A 24,479-nucleotide genomic window follows, 5' to 3' on the forward strand; every position below is an offset into this window, starting at 1 on the left:
TGAAACTCGAGTCAAACCAAAGTTTTAGCGGTCTGATTTGACAAGCCCATCTACAGTCCGTGGCTACTTTTACAAGGCGTAAATTATGTTCGTAAAAGTTAGATTTCTGCAACAACTCTTGATCTTTTTCTGGGTTTTCTTGGTTTGATCTGAGTTAGAATTCTTGGGGTGTTATAGGAATAACAAGAGTTGACTATATTTGCAAAGCGTAAAAAGAAGTGCGCTCTGTACTTCATTATAATTTTTTTTTTAAAAAAAGTCAAAACTCGATGACATATTTTAGTGCAAGAGGTTAAAACATTTTTGTATTTGGGGGTCGTTTGGTAGAGTGTATTAGGAAAAATAATGCATGCATTAGGCTTGTGTGTTACTAGTACTTTGTTTGGTACTCTTTTCCAACTTATGTATAACTAATGCTTGCATTAGTGATTCACTCTATTGTGTATTAAGATGTTTATTGCTAATACCATGAATTTCTAGGTATTGACAATGCAATGGTTTTAATGCGTGCATTAGCATGATTAAAGATCCAATTGCTCCTCAAAACCTTTTTTACACCTTTTCTACCATAATAGTGGAGGGTATCTTTGTAAATTAATTTTTTTATGTAATGCATGTTTATGCATCAAACCAAACAATGCATAAAAATAATCTATGTATAACTAATGCAAACATTACTAATACACTCTATTTAACATTATTCTTATACACTCTACCAAACGACCCCTTAGTTTGTAATAGTAGAACAAGCAAAGTTTCTTTCTGTTCACTAGTTTTGTCAATTATCACTTTTTGTCCCCATATGTAGGTTCCAAACTCCCTGTTGAAAGAAACCAAAAAAATGTAACAGGTTGAAGTATTTGATTGTTAATAAAGGGGAAGAGAATCAACAGGCAGACTATAAAGATTAAATTAGTCAAACACTGAAGAGAATAGGAAATGGGGAAAACCAATCAGACTTCCATTCACTAAAACAAAATAATAAGTGGAGTGGTTACACACTGTACACAACCTCGCATCAAAGACTAATGAATTTCATTTGCTAACCCCCCAAGTTTTCTATGAAATCAATGAAAGGCTAAAAAAAATAAAAAATACATAGGATGCTCAAAAAATGAGAAAAAATAAAATGCAAACTCACAACAAACAAAAAGAATACCAAGCAACTAACTTATAACAATAATGATAAATTAGCATACGAAGAAACCCCCAAAAAATATCATTCATGTAAAGACGGGATCTTCAGTCCTGTCCACTTCGGAAACTTAGGGGAGCAGTAGCAGCTAAAAATACACTGGTGCTGTCCCTCAAACACTGTTGAAATCGGACCCTTTGCTGCTGTATAAGTGCTAGAAAAACGGGAAGCAATTGGAGAGGGGGAAAAATTGATAGAGAAGGCTTGTAAAATTCTCTTTCTTGTATCCCCATTATATAGCCTGGGAGAGAGCAGGCCTCAATGCAATCAGAACAACTGGAGTGCCATTTTTACCTTGTTCTGTTTCCACTTGGGTAACTTGTGGAAAGCCTCCTTAACCATCCCAAATTTCTCTCTGAACTCTTCCGAAGACAAGTAAGTCTGCAGCCAAAAACAATAAAGAAAGGATCATAGTAAAATCAAGAAAAGCATAATGTACAATATCCAAATGAAGCTTTTTGAAAACACACCTCTCGCTTAGTTACATCAATTTCAGTGACAGGATCTGTTGCTGTTGTTTTCAGCCGGTCATAAGGATAGATAGGAAGCCCTTCCTCATCTTCAGTTTCACCCTCTTTCACATCCTCTTGTATTGTTTCTGGTTTGGGTTTAGGAGTCTCATCCGTTACATTGTTAACTGAGTTCTCCTTAGAATCTCCCTGAGGACTTGATATCATGGCCTCCGTGCTCAATTTTGGTTCTTCAGGGCTCCCTTCATCATTTGAAGAGTTTTAGTTTTCTAATATGGAGAAGCGTAGTTGTTAGTTCTAAAATGAAAAGACTCTACCTTTGATAGAGGGAGGTATTATGACTTCCTTGGCAGGTAAAGGTTTATTGAAACTTGCTGTTAGTGCTGCAATAGCTGCTGATCTGGGTGCCAATTTTGCTGAATCTGGAGTAACAGATTTTGGATAAAGCTTTCTCACCATTGGCGGAGGCGTAGATAGATTTCTTGCATTTGGGTTCTCAAAAGTAGCTGCTAGTGCATTAAAAGCTGGAGACCTTCCCCTAACACGAACTCGGTCAGGGCTGAAAGACACGCTCCTCGATCGCTGTGACTTCTCGGGAGCAGCAGATCTTCCACCATATGACACAGGTGTTCTCCTTTTAGGTTTCTAATGGAGCAAATCACGCAAAATTAGAAAATCAGCAATAAGATAAAGGAGTCCTTACATGAAGGGAAACAAACAAACGATTCAAAGAACACGGCCAAAAGATAAAAGTTCGAAAGGAACTGCAGTCTATACAGAGAAGAAACACGATGCCAAGATCAGGTAGAAAGGCCTAAATGCATGATGATTCTATTTCCAGAATATATGAATATAAAGGAAAAAGTCATCTCTTCAAAGTAGACTTTGAAATAAAGTGCATTCTATAAGTCTTATCATATTAGAAGGATAGCTTTGACTTTTGCAACTCCAACAACACTTCGGAAGGATACATCAAAGAAGGTGTCAAATTGAACAACACCCAGATGGTACAAGAGGAAAATAAAGCAAACATGGAAAAAACACACAAAAATAATTACCTATGTAGTTCCAGGAAAGGAAAGAAAAAAAACAGATATAGGAAGAAACTTACATCTATTGGTGGAGCGCCCCCGTTCTTCACTAGTGCAAGTTTTCTTTGGAATGAGTTTCCATGCATCTGCCGAAGTGTTCTCTATTAGCAAAAATTAGTTTCAAAATCATATGCAAACATCATGAAGACACTTACAGCAGACTTGGTGGAGTCCCAACTGAAATGACGAGTGAAGAAAAGTGGTTCACTTCCTTCCATAACAATGTATGTTGGAGCTTGGTGAGATAGCTTCTCCATAAGAAAATCATATTCCAGGAATTTCTGATGGAATTGATCAAAACTTATTAGCAAATGACAGAAAAGCCTATGAGATCACAAATTCAATTCTGGATTTGTAGAACTTCTGTGCAGCTATAAATTTATCTATAGAACTTTATAAACTATGCAAAACTAGCGTTCAGGTTTCCAGAGTATTGTATATCCTATACTGCCAAGAGAAATGACATTATCCAGCTTATGTTCACAGGGGAAGAAGAGTATATATGTAAAGTGATTGGTCTCTCTTATAAAACTTATAACTTATGCTTATATAACTTATATGGGAATTGATGTATTATTTTATACAGGATAGACATGGAATAAGACGCGTATATTAGCATACTGTGACAAAGTTAATTCTTCACTTCAGTATAACAACTTATATGGGAATTGAAAAAGAAAAATTAATTCTCAAATAAAAAAACCTTATATGGGAATTGATGTATTATTTTATACAGGATAGACATGGAATAAGACGCGTATATTAGCATACTGTGACAAAGTTAATTCTTCACTTCAGTATAACAACTTATATGGGAATTGAAAAAGAAAAATTAATTCTCAAATAAAAAAACCTTATATGGGAATTGATGTATTATTTTATACAGGATAGACATGGAATAAGATGCGTATATTAGCATACTGTGATAAAGTTAATTCTTCACTTCACTATAACAACTCATAACAATTTGTAATATTTTTCAATCACATAACAATCTCTAATGACCGAATAACAATCTTTTGCATTACAATCTTTGGATTCCTGGCTGACTCTTCTTATTGAAGAATTAGATTGTCAGATCTTGCCAAGCAATCACCCTTTTCCCATAAGAGATTGCTCTCCTTCTACTCCTAGGCTTATCCCCTTCTTGTTCACCTTTCTTTTTCTTTACTTATTTTCTTTATTGAAGGAGTTCCAAAATAACAAGTTTATGAACCAAATGGTCCAAACTAGAAACTATGTTGCAATTCTCTACTTGGCAGTCCTGAGACCTCTCCTGTGGCTCCTTGCACTAATATTCGAGGGAATGCTCTCAACATGGCTCTTTCTTGCAACCCTTTTTGTGTAAAGACTTGGTTATACAGGAACAAATAATACACATTTAAAACACAACATTTTCTTTGATAAGTTTAATTAAATGATATGTAAGATTGAATAGACATCCCTTTTTCTATTCTTAGGTGCTTTTTTGGCAAAATTAGCAAGGGTAAAAGATTACAGTTAGAGTGTGGACTTAAGTCGTCTGATTCCCAATCCACCTTAAAACTTTGGTTAAATACCTTTAAGAACATTTCACCAAGTGCAATAGTGAATCTGACAATACCTTGTAATGACTTTATTTTTGATAACCGAGAAAACCATTTGTGACCCGTCCTTTGGACCAATCACAGCCTTCTAAACTCGGTGGATGATGGGCCCGCCCCTCTACCCTTCTCCACTTAAATACCAGGCTTCGCTTTGCATGGTGTGGGGCTTGAACCTGCGACCTAAGCCACAAATCCTCCACCTTTTGCCACTCGAGCTAGGCCTTGGGGGCACCTTTGTAATGACTCTCTAGGTCATTTTCTCCTTTTTCAGAATATTTCGTCATTTAGAGTTTTCCTATGACTGCCCCAAGACATTTATGACTTGTTGGGTGGGATTGATAGTTCGGTCACTCGGCAGTTCGTTTGGTTTTTAGAGCCGATTCCATGTTTTGGAGCTTTCGTTGTTATGAAATGGGTACCAGGCTAAACTTCAGGTAAACGGCCTCGGATGCCAATTCTGACAGCTTTGTTAGTTCAGGAATGTTGACTTTGGACTAGGGGGACCTTTGGTTCGGGTATCGAGGCTTCCAGACTCCTTTTGTGCTATTGAGTTGTTTTTGGATGGGAAGTAGGAGCAACTTTTGATCGAAACAACCTAGGATGGAAATTTTGAGGGTGTTGTTGAGTCAGAAATATCTATTTGGTAGAGAAGCATAGTTTGTTTGATGGGATTCCAAACGAATCCTGAGAATCCGATCGATGATGACACTTAACAGATTTTCAGTTGTCATATGGTGCAATCACTAGGCATAGCGATAGCCTTGGCCCGTGATCATGATAGAGGAAATTTGGGCGTTGACATAGTTGGTCACAATTGCGAGGCCGTACCCACACGACCGGGATGTACTGATTAGCTAGGTCACGCGATTGCGCCCAAAGTGGCCTACGATCGCCATGAAGGATATGTGGGCGTATTTATTGCTTTTCAACCTGATTTCCTCCATTTATTACAAGTCCCAACTTCCAAAATAGCCCTAGAGAGCTTAGAATCTTGGAAGGTCGACTGTTGGGTGTGGGAGGCGTGTTGGGGTTTTTGTAGTGGTCTATTCCTAGTCGTTATTTTGTAAGTTCCCACGTAATTTGTAGTTAAATTCCCTTAGTTAGTTTAAATCCCTAGATTATTGTTGGGTTGATTTGAGAGTGAATTGTGCTTGGATTTCACCCACTTTTTAGGGTAAATGATTCTTTTGCTTAGAGGGATGTGTTGTCAGTGTTGTTTTCGAGAATACCGCAAGTGGGCCCCACATGAGAATTTAGTTAGTTTTTGACCCAAAGAATTTATATGCAATATGGGTATCTTTGTTCCTGTCTCGATGCATAGAACATTATTTGATAGTGTGGCAGCATTCAAAAACTTCTTGGAAATGAAAAGCTACGGAGTAGTGGACTTTGCAAATTTTTGAAGGCATCAAGTTAGGCTAGGCTGACCTTCTTCATAGATGGAGATAACTAATCCCTAGCCTTATTTTATCCCTAGAAAATGGAGGGATAACTAATCCAAGGTTTCTTTTCCTAAATTTGTAATTTGATGTCCTTTTTGTTTATACTGGAATATTGGTTATAAATGTTTTTTTTAATTCTCCAAATCCAAAAATTTCTCCATTTTTTCGAGGTTTATTTTTGGTTTTCATTATTCAATGCAGTTCGTCGATTGACCACTTGAACTATTTGTTGTTTTTTTAAAAAAGTTTCAGGTATTTGAACAATTTAAGTAGCCTTAAATCTATGTTAAGTTTAAGATATATTTGATCAACAAAAAGTTAAAAATACATTGTGCCAAGGAATAGTGGTACATCACACCTCAAAATTAATAACAATATATATATATCTATATTAGTTTTTAACTTGATTAGGTAAATTAAATAGGGAACCCTATCGAAAAAAATTGTCTGGATGACAAAGGCGAAGGTAAGAAGTTTCGTAGGCTAGCCAAGGCAAGAGAGAGGAGGGCCTGAACCTAAACCAAGTGAAATGCATCAAGCACGAGGACGACAAAGTGTTGGTGGAGGCGGCACTCATTAGATGGAGATGGAAGTCATACTTCCATAAACTCTTGAACAAAGAGGGGGCAACGACATTGAATTGGGAGATTTGGAGCACTCCGAGTGGCGTCACAATTTGGGTATTGTAGGTGTATAATGAGGAGGTTAAGGGTGTTATTCGTAGGATTCATAGGGGAAGAGAAACCGGGCCAGATGAGATTTCGGTGAAATTTGAAAGAGCGCATTCATTGTAGGTATGGAGGGCTGACTAGGTTGTGTAATGTTGTTTTTAAGACAGCAAGAATGCAAGAAGAATGGAGGTGGAGTACGATCACTTAACTCAATTCTTTCAAAATTAAATTAAATTCTTTTCAAGAGCTTCAGCCATTACAGCTTATCTTTACCTCTAGTTCTCTTAGCCACAGATGAAGTGTGTCCCGTTGATACTGGTTAGACCCTCTTTGGCTATGTGCTTTTCCTGTCTTTTTAAGAGTCTCTTCTGATTGTGGCTATCCTTGCAGCCAATGTCTCATCATCTGTCATGTTTCTCAATATTTCTTACTAGGCTTCATTCAAGGGCTCATGAACAACAACATGACCAGTGAAATCCCACTAAGTGAGGTCTGAGAGGGTAGAGAGTACGCAGACCTTACCACTACCTTGTGGAGGTAGAGCAGTTGTTTCCGAAAGACTTTCGGCTCAAGTGCATCAAACTCAAGTAAACGATGAAGAAAACAATGAAGAAAGCATACAGTTAATACGAAAACAAAGAACAATTGAAATTGTTCCAGCAGTCTGACTCTATCTGTGAACCCCTTAGTGCTAAATTAGCAAAGAACAATTGCTGAATTGTGGAAGCCTGCCTGATTGGTGGGAAATCAATTTCAGAAGGCAAGTAAATGACTGGGAAATCATAAGAGTTGCAGAATTCTTAAACAATATTGGACAGTTTAAAGGAACACAAGAAGGGGAAGATGAGCTTTGGTGGAAGGGCAGAGACAAAGGAATATTCAGGTTGGCAATGCATATAGATGGTTGAATAATCACAATCTGCAGAATGTCAACTGGCCTTGGAAAACTATATGGAAGGTGAACATACCCTACAAGGTAGCATGTTTCATTTGGCTCCTATCTAAGGAAGCTGGCCTTACACAAGATAATCTGATGAAAAAGGGGATAACTTTATGCCCCAGATGTGTTTTTTGTGGAGAACAAGCAGAGACTGTTAGATATTTGTTCCTCCACTGCAAGTTCACAGACCAGCTTTGGAGGCTATTCTTAAACCTTAATGGTTTCTCTTGGTCTATGCCAGGAAAGATTATAGAGGCCCTGCAAAGCTGGGAATAAGCTGGGGTTCGAGCAAGAAGCAGAAGTAGGTTGAGAATTATACCAGCCAGCATATGGTGGACAATTTGGAAGGAGAGAAATGCTAGGTGTTTTGAGAGCATAGAGAATAGTATAGAGAAGATCAAATTGAATTGTATCTTGATTCTATGTTTTTGGTGTAATCAGATCTGGTCTAATGATCCTGAATCTATTATTGATGTGTTAAGACTCATTATAGACACAGGATCATAGGTTCTGGAATTACTTGTAAATATGGCCCTAGTACAGCCCATGTACTGATCTGTTCGTATCAATATACACAAAGTTACCAATTTTTAAAAAAAAACAATAGTGTGATAATCGAAACACAATACACAACATATGACAATAGATAACACTCTACCCCTACTAACCTTCTACCCTTATTCGCGACCTCCACTCCTTATCTAGAGTTATGTCCTTGTTAATATGAAGTTGTGCCATGTCCTGCCTAATCACCTCCCCAATACTTTTTCGGCCTATCTCTACCCCTCCCCATACCCCTTACAACCATCCTCTCGCACCTCCTCACGGGGGTGTCTGTGCACCTCCTTTTCACATGCTCAAACCATCTCAGTCTCGCTTCCCTCATCTTGTCTGCCACAAGGGACACTCCCACCTTCTCCCGAATAACCTCATTCTTAATCTTCTCACTCCTAGTATGCCCACACATCCATCTCACCATCCTCATCTCCGCAACACATATCTTCTGAACATGTGAGTTCTTCGTGTTTGTTGCCGAATGGCATGCCCAAATAGACTGTTGGAAATTTTTCTACCTGACACCCCAAGATCCCACCTAGTTAGTTCCTCCATCAACACCACTTCTTTAATAGGAAAGAGGTTACTATTCCTTCGGTTAATGCTAAAACTAGAAATGGCTTCAAAAACAATTAGTATTATCCTGGTATAGCAAATTTGTTCAACTACAGATTCACAAAATATCACAGTATTATTTGCATACAACAGATGACATATTTCCATATCTACTCTTATTCTGCTGCCATCCTTGAATCCTTTTATCCACCTGTTGCTAATAGCACTCCTCATCATATTGTTGAACCTTCCATGGCAATGATGAATAGGAAAGGATAGAGAGGGTCACCTTGTGTAAGACCCATCTCTGAAGGAAAAACCCACAAGTTCTCCATTTACAAGTACGGAGAACCTAATAGTTTTAACAAAGGCCAATCCATTTCAGCCGCCTTTCACCAAATTCCATCTGCCTGAGAATGTTTAGAAAAAAACGCACAGTTCAAATAATCATAAGTCTTCTCTATATCTAGCTTGCACATAATTCTTGGCACCTCCCTTTTGCCAATCTAGTATCCCAGATTCATTGGCTATAAGAGCAGCATCCATCGAGGCCAGTTCTACCTTGTACCGAATATATTCATTCCTAATCTTATCTCCCCTAGTATCTCCACACATTCATCTCAGCATCCTCATCTCCGCAACTTTCATCTTCTGAATGTGAGAGTTCTTGACTGGGCAACACTCCGCTGCATACAACATAGTTGGTCTATCATGATTTAATCACTAAAACATTTTCCTTGAGCACTTCAGTTCCTGCCGAGTGACTTCTCTCCATTTTCTCTATTTTTGTTTACTCAAAAGAAGCATTATTGAATGCTTAAAGTTTATTTTCTCCTAATGCGCTCATCTTTACTGCTTAGATCGATCTATTATGGGTAATTTGCTATTGAAACATTTTCTTAACTTCCATATATCCAGTGAACAATTCCTTGGTCAATTTGTTTAAATTTTTCTACTTTTGATAATGATGACGGCATATTCACACCAAAAGGCCCATCAAGTAAAATCTGATGGGGTGGGATTAATAACCCTAGAGGATATCATCAAGACCAAAGTCTAGATAGAAACTTTACAAGCGTCCTATGAAATCAACTAAGTGATCAATCTCCCCCACTATATCTTGTTTACACCAAAAATACAAAAAACTTAAACTCTTCATTTTGATCTTTTGGAGACTGCTAGTTTTTCCATCATGGACTCTTTCAATTCATTCTTACCATAGGGTGACAAATAATTTGTTTTAATTATTTTGAATTAACATTATCTCACTTTAATTGCAAATCATCTTGCTGCTATGCTTTGTGAAATTACAACTCATAGATTACTCGAGTTTCATCATCTAAGCTCTGTAGATATTCTTCTCAAATTGAAACAGAGCACAAAACGCTAACTTTGGTACTCCATTAACACAACAAACTGAGCTTTTAGCCTTTTACCCCTCAAAGCTTACAGTCATTCAAACGAGGCCTGCCCTATTTAAAAAGCCATACCAGGATAATAATCCTATATATGCTCATCCCAATTTTCTGTCGACTCACCATTAACAACCTAAAGTAAACCTCGCCAACATTATAAATGCAGAAGTTTGTATTTAGTAGCTCATAATCACCTAAGAAATGAAAGAACTTCCTTGTAAAACGTTTAACGCATATACCTCACCAATGGCTAAAGCCTGCATTTTATTCTTGTTCTCCACCTGCTGGCCAACCCAAATATAAATATCTGAATGGCAATCAAGGATAAATACATCTTCTGTCATCAAATCATCTTGGTTGAAATTGTAGATCTCTGTCACCTGCAAGTTTTAAGAGAATCAAGTCTAAGTAAAGTCTAGAAATACTTCTGTCAGTGTTGATTGGACGATAAGTGGGCGTTCAGACATCCAGTCATTTCAGTGGGCGTAAGAAATACTCTTATTATATACAGAAGCTACTTGTAAAAGAAACACAGTTGTATCTTATGACCTTTCTATTTAAACCTAAGTTGCTTGGACTCAGGATGCAGGTGTCCAATGCGGGTATGGATCTAGAGGTTGGATCCTTCATGATCTAAACTTTAATATCGGGGATACGGATACAGGTATAGATACGGGTGCGGGTATTCGGCTTAAAATAATTCAAATATCTAAAAATAGAGTAGTAAAAATATGCCTAAAATTAAGGTGGACTATTTGGAAGGAGCGGAATGCACAAATTGTTTAGAGCAAGTTTGAATCTGTAATTATTATTGAGTACAAATGCATCTCCATATTTTTTTGTGTGTAACATGGCTATTGAAAATGATATAGAGGTTATGATAGACTTCTTGAATTGATTGCACATTCAACAAATGTTGACATGTTAATATCTTTATAACACCTTGTGGTTGCGGACTTTTAATACAAATATCTTTTAACGATAAAAGAACATGTGCCTAAATTATAATCTCACCGTAGCTTTTGTTTGATTTTAGAAATTATTTTATCTGTCTCAAATATCTCAGTCGATTTTGGTCAAAGTACCCAAAATCGATAGACCATATCAGATGTGTATCCCACACCCACACCCATGTCGTGTCGACATGGGTACGACACCAAAAGTGAAGAGTACACACATCATAGATTTTAATACTTCCCTCCCCTCCCAATAGGAAATTAGCCAAAACAATAAACTGTAAGAGAACAAAATTAGAGGATAGGAACAGTCCAGCTGAACACTCACCTTTAGTTTCCCTGAAGATCAAGTAAAATCCCAGTAGCCAAGAATTGGAGAAGTGAAGAAAACTAAATTAGTAGAACTATTAAAATCAAAGAAACATAGAATGCAATTTGTTTAGCATAGAGATTTTTGGAAAAAAAATGGACAAAAAGAAAGTGAGAATCCTACCTTTTGAGAAAGTACATGAAAACAAATGAGGATCGCTTTCAGCATCCCGTCCAATCTTCTCACTGGGATATTCAGATTTTCCACCCAATATTTCCCAGAATTGCTCAGATTCTGCCCCTTCTTTTTGCAATTTTGACTGCATATCAGGCTGCATGTGGTGTGAAAAATGAGACAAGGATATAGCATGATTGACAGAGCAAGGATAATTCAATGAGAAAGCAAAACTGGTTCAGTTTGACAGTCACTAGTTAGACAGTTGTGCAGCAAAGATTTCAAAAAATAAACAGTAAAAATAAAGACCATCAAGCATATTTTCTTCAGCTTGCAGATGAAGCAGCTCAAGTAATACATGTTTACTATGGGAAACCATTCCATGACAACTTGCCTTGATAAGATCCAGTTGCCTCTCAACAAGTTCCTGATCCTCAGAGTTGGTAAGATTTCCAGTCCATGTGAAGACAGAGGAGCCACTGTGTAATATGTAGCAATATGAGGAATTCAAAGATGAAGCCACCTGATTTCATTAAAATGGAGAAAAGCAAATTATGATTCTTTAGCCAAACACTATGTAGGAAAGTGCAGAATAATATAACCACAACAGACAATTTAAGGTCAATAAATTTCCCCAAAACCGATGACTACTCAATTCAAAGTAATTGGACTACCTATATAATATTTGTTTCATTTCTATTAAATCTACAAAAAAGAAAGAATGTGCAGAGCAAACTTGCAAAATATTATTTCAAAATCCAAAAATTGTTTTGCTGAAGAACCACATACAGAAAAGTTAAAAAATCATGATGTATTATACACAAACATGACACTTTCAGGAATAATATATGGTACATCTCCTCCATTCAATGATTTATTAATTACTCCTATCATTTCATGTTACAAACTTCCCAAATCCAAATTGGGACATCTTAAAATATGCCGGAAAAAAGGGTCAGAATACCCCTACCGTACAGAAAATGGTTTAAATTTGCCTCCTTCTATTGGACCCCAATTTCCCTTAATGTTAATTTTTGAGTTAAAAATGCCCCTAATTCCACCTATTGGATCTCAGTTGTCCTTTACGGTTAAAAATATCCCTCCTTTTAACGGAATTATGAGATGGATATGTGGGGCTTTAATTATTGGGGGTGGGTCGGTTTATGAGTAAAATGTGGGTTTTAATTGAATGAGTATTTAGAATTGAGGGTGTCTCTTTTTATTCCTAAACTGCCACATGTCCTTCCGTTTAAATTAGGGGTATATTTGTGCCGTAGCATAACGGTACAATCTTAATTAAACGTATACTGAAACAAAGGCTATATTTAAACTATTTCCGATAGTATAGGGGTATATTTGGCCCTTTCCCGTAAAATATTTGATACACATCTCAGTTAACAAGAACTCTTTCTTTCAATAGCTGTGGCATTTTGGTAAGCTTGCACGCAATTCAACTATTTAACCTAATACATGCTGCCTCCACCCATATATGTATTGGGTAATTCTGCATATTACAGTCTCAAGTAGATTGGAAGAATTCAACTAATGTCGCCTCATACAGGATTCCTTGGTTCAAAGTTGTTACTTCAGCCCTTTGAAGAGCTCTCAAGTAGTTTGCTGTTTTATCAATAAATTAATCTTTCTTTTTGCAAAAATAAAAACCATGTAAAATATATTTTTTTACTTCTGCAAATACATTACACTGTAAGACTTCTTAATCTGTGCAACAAATTAAACACACATAAAATGGGAGGGCGCACTAGACAAGAGAATTTGGACTATAACAAACTCTAAGGAAAGATTAGACAAGCTAAACTATGTCATCTACAGGACGACACGCTGTGAAGAGTACTAGTACAGTAGCCAGCATAAAACCAGGAGAGCTATTTTGAGGTGCTCAGTATGACACGAAGGTCCATAAAACTTTTATCTGGGAGCATCTTCCTTTATCCTTTATAAGAAGAATCTTAGAATCATATAAGACCACAGTCCTATTACTAGAATTTTCAGAAAAAGTATGGTGAGCTAGCTAGATAGAATATAGAGTGAGCACAGGGAAGCAACAAATAAGAAACTGTGATAATTGACATCATAAAAAACAAGAGAAAATAGTGATAAACTAAAACAATATTAATTTATCAAAACAAACAAAAAAAAACAAAACTGCTTCCAATGTCTATGTAAAATAATGAGAAAAGAGACTGGCATCCTAAACAAGAACTCTTAATTATTGCCAACATAGAACAGCTAAAAGGGGAAATAAAATATAGTAAGAGAACAGAGATCCTGAAATAAATAGGGCAAAATATCTAAGCATGAAACAAAGAAATTAAAAAAGAATACTGTATACTGCAATCAGAGCAGTACATGATAAATGGCAATTCCCCAACCCCAACCCCTTTCTAATTCCCACTTAGTTGGACAGAGAGTAGAGAAGATGCATAATTACAAAATGCTGATGATTCAACTGTGTCATGAGTAATGATGTTCACTTTCAAATCTGAACTTCTAATCTCACTTAAACCGGAACCAGTATCTGCTATTTTGATATTCAATTTTCGGAGGGTATCACACTCAATACAACTAGGGGAGGACAACAGGAGGAGGCTTTTTTATTTATGTCTTTATACTTTGGAAATCGAATCACCATACACTTTAGGTGTTTCCGAGCTAAAGTTCTAAGATGGATTGGACCCTCATATATTAGGAATGAGACAACTTCCAAGTTAACCATGTCAAATAAACCACCCCCACCTGCGCCTTCTCCCCCTAGTAGCATCCTTTTGTGTATAGTTTGAAATGGGAGAACATTCCACATAGGTTCACACTCTATCCAGGCACATTTATGACTCTCTGGCACCAAGTCCAAGCATGGTCCACATAGGTAGTTGGGCATATGCATGTATGTATGTTGCCAGGTAGAAGATGAAATTTCAGAATGAACTTACAGGTTCTACTTGAATTGATTGCATATTATCAGGTCCAGTACCCTGAACTCGGAATAATGCAATTCCATCCTCTTTATATGTATCATCTCCAAGCTCCTTCTCTGCTAGGTGTTTCTTGTATCCTTCACTGAGACCACCCTGGTAATTTTAGTAGAAATAAGTTACCAATAAATGTTCAAATGTGATTTTAAACAAAGACGAAACAAATGTATGAGTAAGACACTTTTGCACGACCACAAACCTTAAATACAATAAAGCTCTGAAAGATGACAAAGAATTGAAGTGGTTCATATCCTTCATAAATGCGAGCCTGGATGTTTTCCATATTAACAAAATTTCAGCATCAACTCTAGGTTAACGATCAATATTTATATTCTGAACTATTATCATGCAGTGAATTACCTGAGTAGCTGAGAACTTCAGTAACTCAATTATCTTGCCTGCTTGAGAAATTGCTGAAACTCTGTCTTCCTGTGTTCCATAACAGAAAGCAAGGATGTTTAATAGCCGTTTAACATTGTTTTGACACAAGCACAAGGAAACTTTTCAAAAGCTACACATTCCCACTCTACTTCCTAAAACATTGCCAAAAGCCATTTTTTCTCCGGTAGCTATTTTTAGTTCTAGAAGAATTTAATAATCATTTCTTTGCTGAATTAATAGTTTAAAGATATTCCATTTATATCTTATACTCCCCCCTATTCCATTTCATTGAGATGATCTGGAGTATGAGGGTCAAACTATCTAATTTTTTGTGTGATTCTGATATAGAATCTTCAAGTTTTTTGAAATAAAATGTACATATTTAGAAACTACATAAAAGTAGTACAAGTCACAGTAATTAATCATTCAAAATATTTAAAAGCATATTAAAAATCATGGTCAAAGAAACATTCCTGTGACTCTCTAAATTGGTTAGGTCGTGTAAAGTGGAACGAAGGGAGTATAATTTTCCTTTTTTGAAATGGCAAGTATTATATCTTATATAATTTTCTTGTATCCTTTTCATATTGATCATTGCCTTTCTGATTGTTCGCAAGTTAAAAACTTTACAGGATAGAACATTCAATAAACATGGAGGAGAGAAGAGATGGATCAAAGCACCTTACAAGTGTTCTTTTGGAATTTATGGAAGGAGAGGAAAACATACATTTTGAAGAAGTTAAAAATACTTGTATGGAAGATTAAGAGTTGTTCTATATTTCCTGTCCATGTTGGAGTAGAGAAGAACAGTTTCCTGGCTTGATATTTTGGTTATTATATTCATTCTGGCACTTTCTTGGTGGCAGATAACACGTTTGATTTACCAAAAGAAAGCTTCAAGTCGAGAAGCACTATCCTTGAACTTTTTTAAGCCAAGATTTAAGAGATAACTTACAGGATACAGCACTTCCCCTCGCCTTCTCAAACTTAAATTTTAAAAAATAGAGAGCTGTATGACACGTATAAATTGTTCCATGAGCAAAATAGAGAATGATGATGCTGAACATTCTACCTCAACACTTTGCCTCCCAAACCAGGTGCCAATGAGATGCTCCTCTTTATCTTCTCCAGGATAAGAATATTGGAATATGTAACAGTCTCCACTATAAAACTTTGATTGATCGGATGCTTGAAGAAGAGTCTTCTGCTGTCCATTCACACGCCACACCTAAATATAGACATAGAAGCAATGAATCAGATACTTTACAGCAATGTAATGTTCCATTGAACCTTATCAAAAAAAGATGTAATGTTCCACTGAATATTCTTGTTAAAGATATTTATTTCTTCCCACGCTTCTCATACTTCGCTTTGCAAGTAATTTATATTTTAGAATGAAAATTCAAGAAAGTCTTTGTAGATCAATACGGAAATACATAGAAGCTAGCCACCTGTAAATTTCCAGTGCAGTCTATATATGGTTGAGGTTCTTCCTTTGGAGGAGCTGCTTTCATTAGGCCCCTCACATTAAGCCCTTGACGCTTTAGAAGTGCTGGAGAACAAAGAGGGAAGGAGAACATCAGTATTATCATAACCAGGCGGTTCAGAAAAAATGCATGAAGAAACAAAAGAAGGTTGCTTTTAAGTTCTAAGAATTAGCAGAAATCCACCAGTAAGTGACTAACCAGCAACCTTGCCTCTACCATCCTCTGTCACTGCCACATTAGTTGATTGAGGCCAAGAGTCAAACTTTGAGCGGAACATGACAGTCTCAAACCCTTCAATTACACGCACTACATGGCACTTTGGTCTATCAAGGCCAAGCAGTAATTCCTAAAAGGTAATAGTTAAATGAGATAATGATCAGGTACACATAAGCTGAGATACATATTAAATAATCAAAACTGACAAATGAAATATTTACATCTGCAGCCCCACTTGCAGTTTTCCTCTCATCAAGAGAAGTGTTTCTTCCCATCCACACAAAAACTTCTATCCCACAATCAACTATATAGCAACCATTCGTTTCTAGCAACTCCCTTGTCAAAGACTCAATCTCAACAGGTTCTGCTTGCCCTTTTTGAACTCTATAAAAGTAAACAAATTCCAGCAGAATTGAGATGTAGAAGCTATAAGGTGATCATAACAAAAGAAAAACAAAACAACAGAAGAAACTTACACTCGAAACATCTTGAAAATTATCAGTTAAAAACAAGTTTTTTATCCTTCTTTATTGGCAAATGTTTCTCAAGTATAAACATTTGCACCCTATAATTGTGCAACTTTTGGGTTAAACATCATTTTGCTTTTATTTACTCTGGTCTGTTACTAAAGTCAAACACTCCAAAAGTACCTGAACGGAGCAGAAATAAACTGAAAACACACAAACTTTACTCCATAATATGAAGGCAATAGAAGATAACTAAACATAGACTTTTAGTGTGTGAGTCTCATTTTAGATCCAAAGGAGTACTTTTGAATGTATCCAGGAGACCAGGACTAATGTCAGTATTTCTAATAGGAAGTCTCCTTATCTAGTATCATTCTCTCTCTAAGATACCAGAAAATAGATTTGTACTTTTAGCCAAAATTATCAACATTTCAGTGATCATGGTTAGGATTAAGTTTACTGGGTAATGTAAACCTATGAAACAGCAAAGGAAAAGGTAGACAAAATCTGCTGTTTAAACTTTATTTCTAAGAAGAAAAAAGAAGAATAAGCTCCCTGTGGTTGGAAAAAACAGTATGAAGTCAAGAGATTGGAACTAACATCACAGAATGGTACATGATCATTGAAAGAGAGGAAACTAATGGAATCAGTATCAATAGACAACTTTATTAGAACTTGCAGCTACTGAGCTTAATTTGGAATATAGCATGGTTGTTGATAAAGAATGTACAATTTTAGACTTTCGTACATGGGTTGGAACTTACAATTCAGAAGAAATTCTCTAATTGAAAAATTGGAAGTGTCAATCTCTTGTCAGAGAAATTGAGGGTAGTGGAATTAAAGAAAACTTGAATTATTCCTTACAGTGGAATCTCTGTTAGGAAAATTGGGGACAACAGAACCTAGAGAAAACTTAAATAATTTGATAGTTCATGCTACGGAGGGTTTCCACATCGATATTGTTATAGTGGGTAAAAGTACCACATTGGTTGGGGAATGGACTGGTGGTGACTTGGGCAATCCTCTCCTCATGAGCTAGCTTGTGGGGTTGAGTTAGTCTCAGGTGTCATATCTTTACATGGTATTAGAGTGAGGTTCATTCCCATTTGGACTCCCGGTCCACACTCCAACTGGGCTTGGGCGTGAAGGTGAAGGGGGGTGTTAGAGTGGGTAAAAGTACCACATAGGTTGGGGAATGGACTGGTGGTGACTTGACAATCCTCTCCATAATGCCTATTCCACATACCTTTATAGATATCAAATCCTTGGAGTGCTACAGAAGGTTGTAAAAACCAAGTTTTCAAATCGAACAAGACAAAGGAAGAAGAAGCTAAAAGCTACTCAAAATTTGTGGACAAAAAATGGCTCCATGTTTTCAAATGTGGAGCTAGACAGTCTTGGAAGATAATTTTTTTGAAACTGAATATTGTAACTTAAGGCAGCCTAAGAAGATATGGAGCAGGGGAGTAGGGGAGTAGCACAGGAAAACGTCTAGGTTCAACTAGTTCCTAGTTGGGTGCTTGAAAGTTCTAGCCATAATGCCTATTCCACATACCTTTACTTGTTTCCTTGTCAATCTTCGATGGTGTTTAGGGCTGGTTAATTTTATACAAATTTTTTGAATCTTCCTGGGTTGAGAGTTATCATTCATTTGGTATCAGAGCTAGGGTAGTTATATTTCCTATAAACACTGTTTGACTTTTGATTTCCAATTAAAAAATCACAAAACAATTAAAAAAAATCAAAAATATAAAATAGAAACCATTGTGTGCTTTGTGTTCTCTTTGTGTGTTCCACTTCTGAGAAGATTTCAAAGCTTTTGATTTCCCTACTGGAGTTGGACGGAATCAATTGGAGCTACTGTGGATATGGATATTTGGGCTACACACAAAGCTAAGAAGCTTGAAGGGAAGCGTAGAATTGGTAAGGATATGGATATAAAAGTGGATAAATAAGGAAAGGTATAGGTGATGAGGAGGTAAAGTTAGCGATTACAACAACTTTTAAACGCTTGTATTTCGAGTTAGGGGACAAAGTTAGAGATACGAAGTTATACAGGCTCGCTAAGGTGAGAGAGAAGAAGGTTCGAGACCTGCATCAAGTAAAGTGCATCAAAGACGAGGAGGGAAAAGTGCTAGTGGAGAAGGCACTCATTAGACGAAGATGTCAAGCATACTTTCATGAACTCTTGAACAAAAGGGACAAAGATATTGTGTTGGGTGATTTGGAGCACTTAGAGATACGTCGGGATTTTGGGTACCCTATGTGCATTAAGGTTGAGGGGATTAAGGGTGTTATTCGTAGGATGAGCAAGGGAAGATCAATCAAATCGGATGAGATTTCGGCAGAGTTTTGGAAGAGCACAGGTTAGGCAGGCATGGAGTGATTGACTGAGTTGTTTAAAGTCATTTTTAAGATGGCTAAAATTCCCGAAGAATAGAGGTGGAGTACAATGATTCTGTTGTACAAGAATAAGGTTGATAACCAAAACTGCAACAATTTCAAAGGTATCAAGAAGCTAAGCCATACTATGAAAGTTTGGGAGATAGTGGAGGACATGAGGGTGAAGAAGGGTGTGTCCATTTCCTAGAACCATTCCGGCTTCATGTCGGGGCGATCAACTATGGATGGTGGAGAAATATAGGGATAGGAAGAGGAAGTCGCACTCGTATCGGATACTCGCACCCAAGACTGAGCAACTTAAACTGAAGATAGGAGGATATGGAAGTCGAGAATTAGGGTAGAAGGTTAGTAGCTAGTTGAGTGTTGTCTTGCCTTTCGACCAAATTAGGATTGGTGTAGTATAAGCCTTATTCATTTAGTTTCTTTCGTGTTATTTGATATCATATGTTGTTTATTATGTTGTGATCGCACTATTTTGCTGATGTTATTGTTTCTTGCATGTATTCTTTGCACTGCTTTTCTATTAGTTGTCATGTTTTATACATTGTCGTTTATCCTTTTCATTACTATTTTGATTTGCTTTACTTGAGCAGAGGGTCTTTCAAAAACAGTGTCTTTTGGAAACAACTTCTTTACCTCCATGAAGTAGGGGTAAGGTCTACGTATACTCACTTTGTGGGATTTCACTAGGTATGTTATTGTTTTTTGTTGTAAGAAGAGCAAGGCTAGGTCTTTATCTTTTTGGAATCTGTAATTGGTTATCAGCACAACCTTTGTGCTGTGATTTTAGTACAACTGTTAATCATTTAAAAAAAGTGAGGTGATGAATCTAGCAGCAACATATATAATAGCAATTACCTAATGAATGTGGAAAGGGGGATTTAAGGATACTCACTTATACAATCTAGTAGGAACAGTATCAATGTTTTTAGCCTCATCCCGTGTAGTCTTCCTTGGAAGAGGAGCAAAGCCACCAAAAAAACCCCAGAATTCTCCGGTCTCGGCATCAGCCATCAATTTACCATCCTCTACACATCGATCAGACCACCATTCAATGCAATGGACACTTCAGTATAATTCCCTTGAGTAATTAAATTACGAACTGCTTACCAATTGCAGCGACGTCGCATTTGCCATCGTGGTACGTATCCTTAATGTACTGAACAACTTCAAGTGCTTTAGCCCTTTCTTGAATAGAGGAATTGGAACCATTAAATTGAAAGATTTTACACTTGGTATCAAGAATGAAAATGTCGTCATGATTAAGTGAGGATCGAGCAAAAGGAACCTGTACCAATAATGTAGAAAAAGGACATGAAACTATAAGCTTAAATTTTTCTGATCATCCATTATCAGAAGCAAAGTAGTTGAGCACACTTGCCTCCTTCACATGGACAACATGCTTCCCTTGGCATATGTACAAACAGTTCTTATACTCTTCTTCCTCTACATGCTTAAATCCAGATGCAATTCCACCTTTTAGAGGGATTATACATGGTTTGAAATAGGAAAGGAACTTCTCAGTTTCATGGCCTTGCACTTCACGATATTGAACAGCACGCCCACCAAGTGCTGCATCTAGTTCAACAGTTTTTATGGCAGCAGCACCAGCTTCATCCTAATAAAACAGATGACTATGAGAAAATTAAAAAAACACTGGCTCCATAATCTTCTAAATAGAAACAAACCTGACTAGTATCTGCACCAAGCCAATAATGAATATCATGCCGTAAGGCACCAGTTTTTGAAGCGCTGGTCTGAAAAAGAGGAGAAATAAGGCCTCGGATGAACAAGTACAGCAGTCTATAAAATAATTATACCGAAAAGTAATAGCAGTCTATAACATTTCTAAAAGGAACGTTTTCTCAAGGATATTGCGCCTACAGATACTTCAATAAATTCTCTATTTCCAGAATTCTGAAACAGGTCTACATCTGAAAATTTTCTCTAGGCCAAGCAGAATTGATGTTTTTTCCTTGTCTTCTTAAATCTTGATAGTCTCAGCAATTTTAACCTATACACATAATCAAACTGAAGAATAACATGTATGAGGTCTAATAAATATTTGGTACTCGATCAAATTTACCTACAACCACAGTAAACAATACAATCGAAAAGAGAGGGGAAAGAATAAGCCCTTCTAGCTGACAAATCTGACATATTAAGCTGCCAGTCAAGTCATCACGATCCCATCAACCAGATATGACATAAATGTTTTCCAATTACATTAAGTGAGTCTCTGGCTGGTCCAACATCATAAATGGCTCCAAAATAAAACAATGACAGTTCCCCTTAAACATGATATGGAAGCACAAAGCCTTCCAGAAATAAAAGGTAATGTTCCAATTTGAACTTCAATCAAACAGTACAATACAACAATGTGTTAGTTAGATTATTTCTCATTCATATGATGCAATATCTTCTATGGATCAGTCAAGTCATATTAAAGGACGAAACATTCACGAAAATCTAGCATCCAAAAGAATATTTTTTTATTTTGTTTTAAAAGTTTAATAGCTTCTAGTTTGAGGTAAGTTGTATATTTAAAATTATACTACGTAGTTATATGATATAACAGTAAAACATTCAGAGACAACCAATGTTGTCCTGTTAGAGTCTAACAGTATAGAAGCAAAACAAAATGACTCTTCTAAGATCCTTAAGCATATGATGAAAGCTAATAGATCACCATAAATAACATACCTTCAAAATAATATATGAGTCTCCTGTGTAAAATTTACCATGTGATGACTTTGGAACAGCAACTGGACTTAGCTTTTCAATACGCCAGATCTCTATTCCACTATTAATGGGGTCAAGGAATTTGAATTTGCACTATTCTTTAGCTAAACATTAGCCAATGAAATTAAAAGATAAATCTGTAAATGAACATAGGCATCAATGATATCAAAAATTACAATTAACTCATCATTCACATGTTATTCTTCTTTCAGTGCAATGTTTTCTGTATCTATTACTTCACTCGTTTTGAAAAATATCAGGACGAGAGCTCATCCTCTAATTAACATTGAAGCAGCAGTTCTTCCTAAAGAGGTGGCTCAAAAAAACAAGCTTTTAAGGATTCATTACAGTAAAGAGAGAGAAAAATATCATTTCACGAAATCTTCTACTTCTACATGACCTAAAATGAGGATACGCCTTTTGGCCTGCTCCTTGAAAAGCTGGATCCAAATCTCTCATTGAAACAGCCATAGTTGTTCCTTTCTGCTTTAGTACTTCAACTAGAGAGAAGGCTGAAAATAACTGAAAAGAGAATGCATAATGAGGGATAATATCACTAGACAAAGAGGAAGTTTCAAAATAAATCCTTTCTCTACTAGGCATATGTCACAAGAGAATAATTCATGAACTTCTCAGAAACATAATTATCCATAGAAAAAGAAAGATAGTAGAAACAGGACTACTTAAAGAAAGAATAGAAAGATGAAAAGATAAGTAACAGGCTAACAGCTGCAACAATCTTCAGCAGAAAAAGACAAATTATACAAAAACTCATAGAAGAACAGAGAAAATCCATCAAACACCAAACCAACTGAAAGTATGCTTCACCAAGGAAAAACAGATATCACCCTGTAACCTCAGAAGTCAGATGACTTCAAATACTGCTCAAATTCCAGACAGCACTAAAACAAAAGGAGCTAGTAAGGCTTCTTTTTTTATAACTATGGTGTCCAGGCCCCGCTAGAGTGCAACTCACCTAATTCCATTGGGTACCTACTAACTCCCGTATAGGTACCGGGTAACTATTTTCATCAAGGCTTGGACAGATGGAAGGAAATAACCTAATGCTTTTGTCTTTGCTAGGAATTGGACCTGCAACCTCATGGTTCTCAACTCACCTTATTGGCCACTAAGCTACACCTTTAGGTGTAGGAGGCTAATAAAGCAATCTTGGTGCAACATATCGACAACTACATCTAAGAAAGGGACAGTTTTCAAATTAAAGACATGCATGATATTCTTACTTGAACCCTTTTAATCTTGAAGTCACTAATTTCACAGTGATATATGATATTTCTATAGCCTACCACTTTCATTTTACCAGACCCAATTTCATTCATTTTAGTTTTACTCTCGAGTAGACTCATCCATTTGAATTTTCAAAAATCATCCTCCACCTCCCTTCGTCACCTACAATTCTTTTTTCCCATTCATGAATGCATTTTTAAAAGTTCCATTTTGATCATATAAAGCGAATTAAGCAACTAAAAGAGAAGAGTATGACAATTTATACCACTCCCACCCACCCCTATTGCATACTTGAGGTTTTCAATCATTTATTTTTTGTGGTTGGGGAAGGAATCCTAGGAACAGACAGAACGGAAGAGAGTTGAATTGACGCTATGAATGGGGCAATAATTTTTTGGAGAAAAGGAGCAATAGTATCAAATCACCCACTAAACAACCCGAGGAAAGAGATGATGATCTGGGAATTCTAAATCTAACCTCCCCAAAACTAAACAAAACATAAAAAGAAAGCTCAGATTGCAGTCCAAAAAAATTGCATAAAAAAACTTCAATAATGCAACTTCGATTCTCAGATCACACATAAAAGATCCCAGTCAATAATTCAAAAACCAACCTCAAAACGAATTTCAGAAAAAAAATAACTAGAAAAGAATAAGATTACCTAGCTTTATCGAGTGAATTAACCCAAATCCACTGCAACAGATCCAACCAAATTAAGCTGAAATGCAAAATTAGACGAGGGAAGGAACAATGGAAAGTGTTTGTTGTTTTTTCTTTGGAGAGAGAAAGATAGAGAGAAAGGGGAAAGAGAGGAGAGAGAAACAGTATATCTATGGTAATATACGTTCGAGAGAGGGAGAGAGAAAGTCGGGGGTTGGAGGGAATGATTTGGTGCCAGGCGTGCTTGTCACTAACGGCACACAACAAAAGAGGAGAGAGAACAAAAAGGAGGACAAACACACTCACATGAACTGTAAAGACTTTACTATCAATAATCAATTAACTACTTAATACCAAATTACATATGAAAATTAAGCATTTCTTTCATTTTTTTAATTTTTTTTCCCTCTCAACTAAAAGTTTAATTATAAAAACACTTCTTCCATTTCATTTTATTTGACCATTTGCTCCTATATATTAAAAATAATGTTTCATTTCATTTGCTCATTTTAGTAAATCAACCGA

The 24,479-nt window shown here is 36.5% G+C and overlaps 1 protein-coding gene across 1 annotated transcript; it reads right to left on the reverse strand.

Annotated features, from left to right (window-relative positions):
• Positions 1-940: 940 nt before the first annotated feature.
• On the reverse strand, positions 941-24,215 carry LOC125846874 (villin-4-like). The gene is made up of 22 exons (XM_049526554.1): positions 23,956-24,215; positions 22,462-22,568; positions 22,008-22,107; positions 20,993-21,061; positions 20,686-20,922; positions 20,415-20,592; positions 20,200-20,332; positions 16,656-16,818; positions 16,417-16,564; positions 16,183-16,283; positions 15,804-15,959; positions 14,711-14,779; positions 14,550-14,618; positions 14,309-14,446; positions 11,755-11,883; positions 11,344-11,517; positions 10,160-10,306; positions 2,912-3,037; positions 2,777-2,842; positions 1,983-2,310; positions 1,666-1,907; positions 941-1,576 (listed from the first exon to the last, which is right to left on the reverse strand). The coding sequence occupies exons 2-22, from the start codon at positions 22,515-22,517 to the stop codon at positions 1,463-1,465; spliced, it is 2,943 nt and encodes a 980-aa protein (XP_049382511.1). The 5' UTR covers positions 22,518-22,568; positions 23,956-24,215; the 3' UTR covers positions 941-1,462.
• Between the last annotated feature and the right edge of the window lie 264 nt (positions 24,216-24,479).

This window comes from Solanum stenotomum, chromosome 12, assembly GCF_019186545.1.
Source record: "Solanum stenotomum isolate F172 chromosome 12, ASM1918654v1, whole genome shotgun sequence".
Classification (NCBI taxonomy): domain Eukaryota; kingdom Viridiplantae; phylum Streptophyta; class Magnoliopsida; order Solanales; family Solanaceae; genus Solanum; species Solanum stenotomum.

Bases quoted from the DNA above. Each gene is read 5' to 3' on its own strand.
- LOC125846874 (XM_049526554.1), bottom strand. From the start codon at position 22,517: ATGGCTGTTTCAATGAGAGATTTGGATCCAGCTTTTCAAGGAGCAGGC. The intron at 14,780-15,803 runs GTAGAATGTTCA...TATGGAACACAG, and splicing joins TTGGGAGGCAAAGTGTTGAG to GAAGACAGAGTTTCAGCAAT. The intron at 14,619-14,710 runs GTAATTCACTGC...GAAAACATCCAG, and splicing joins TGAAGTTCTCAGCTACTCAG to GCTCGCATTTATGAAGGATA.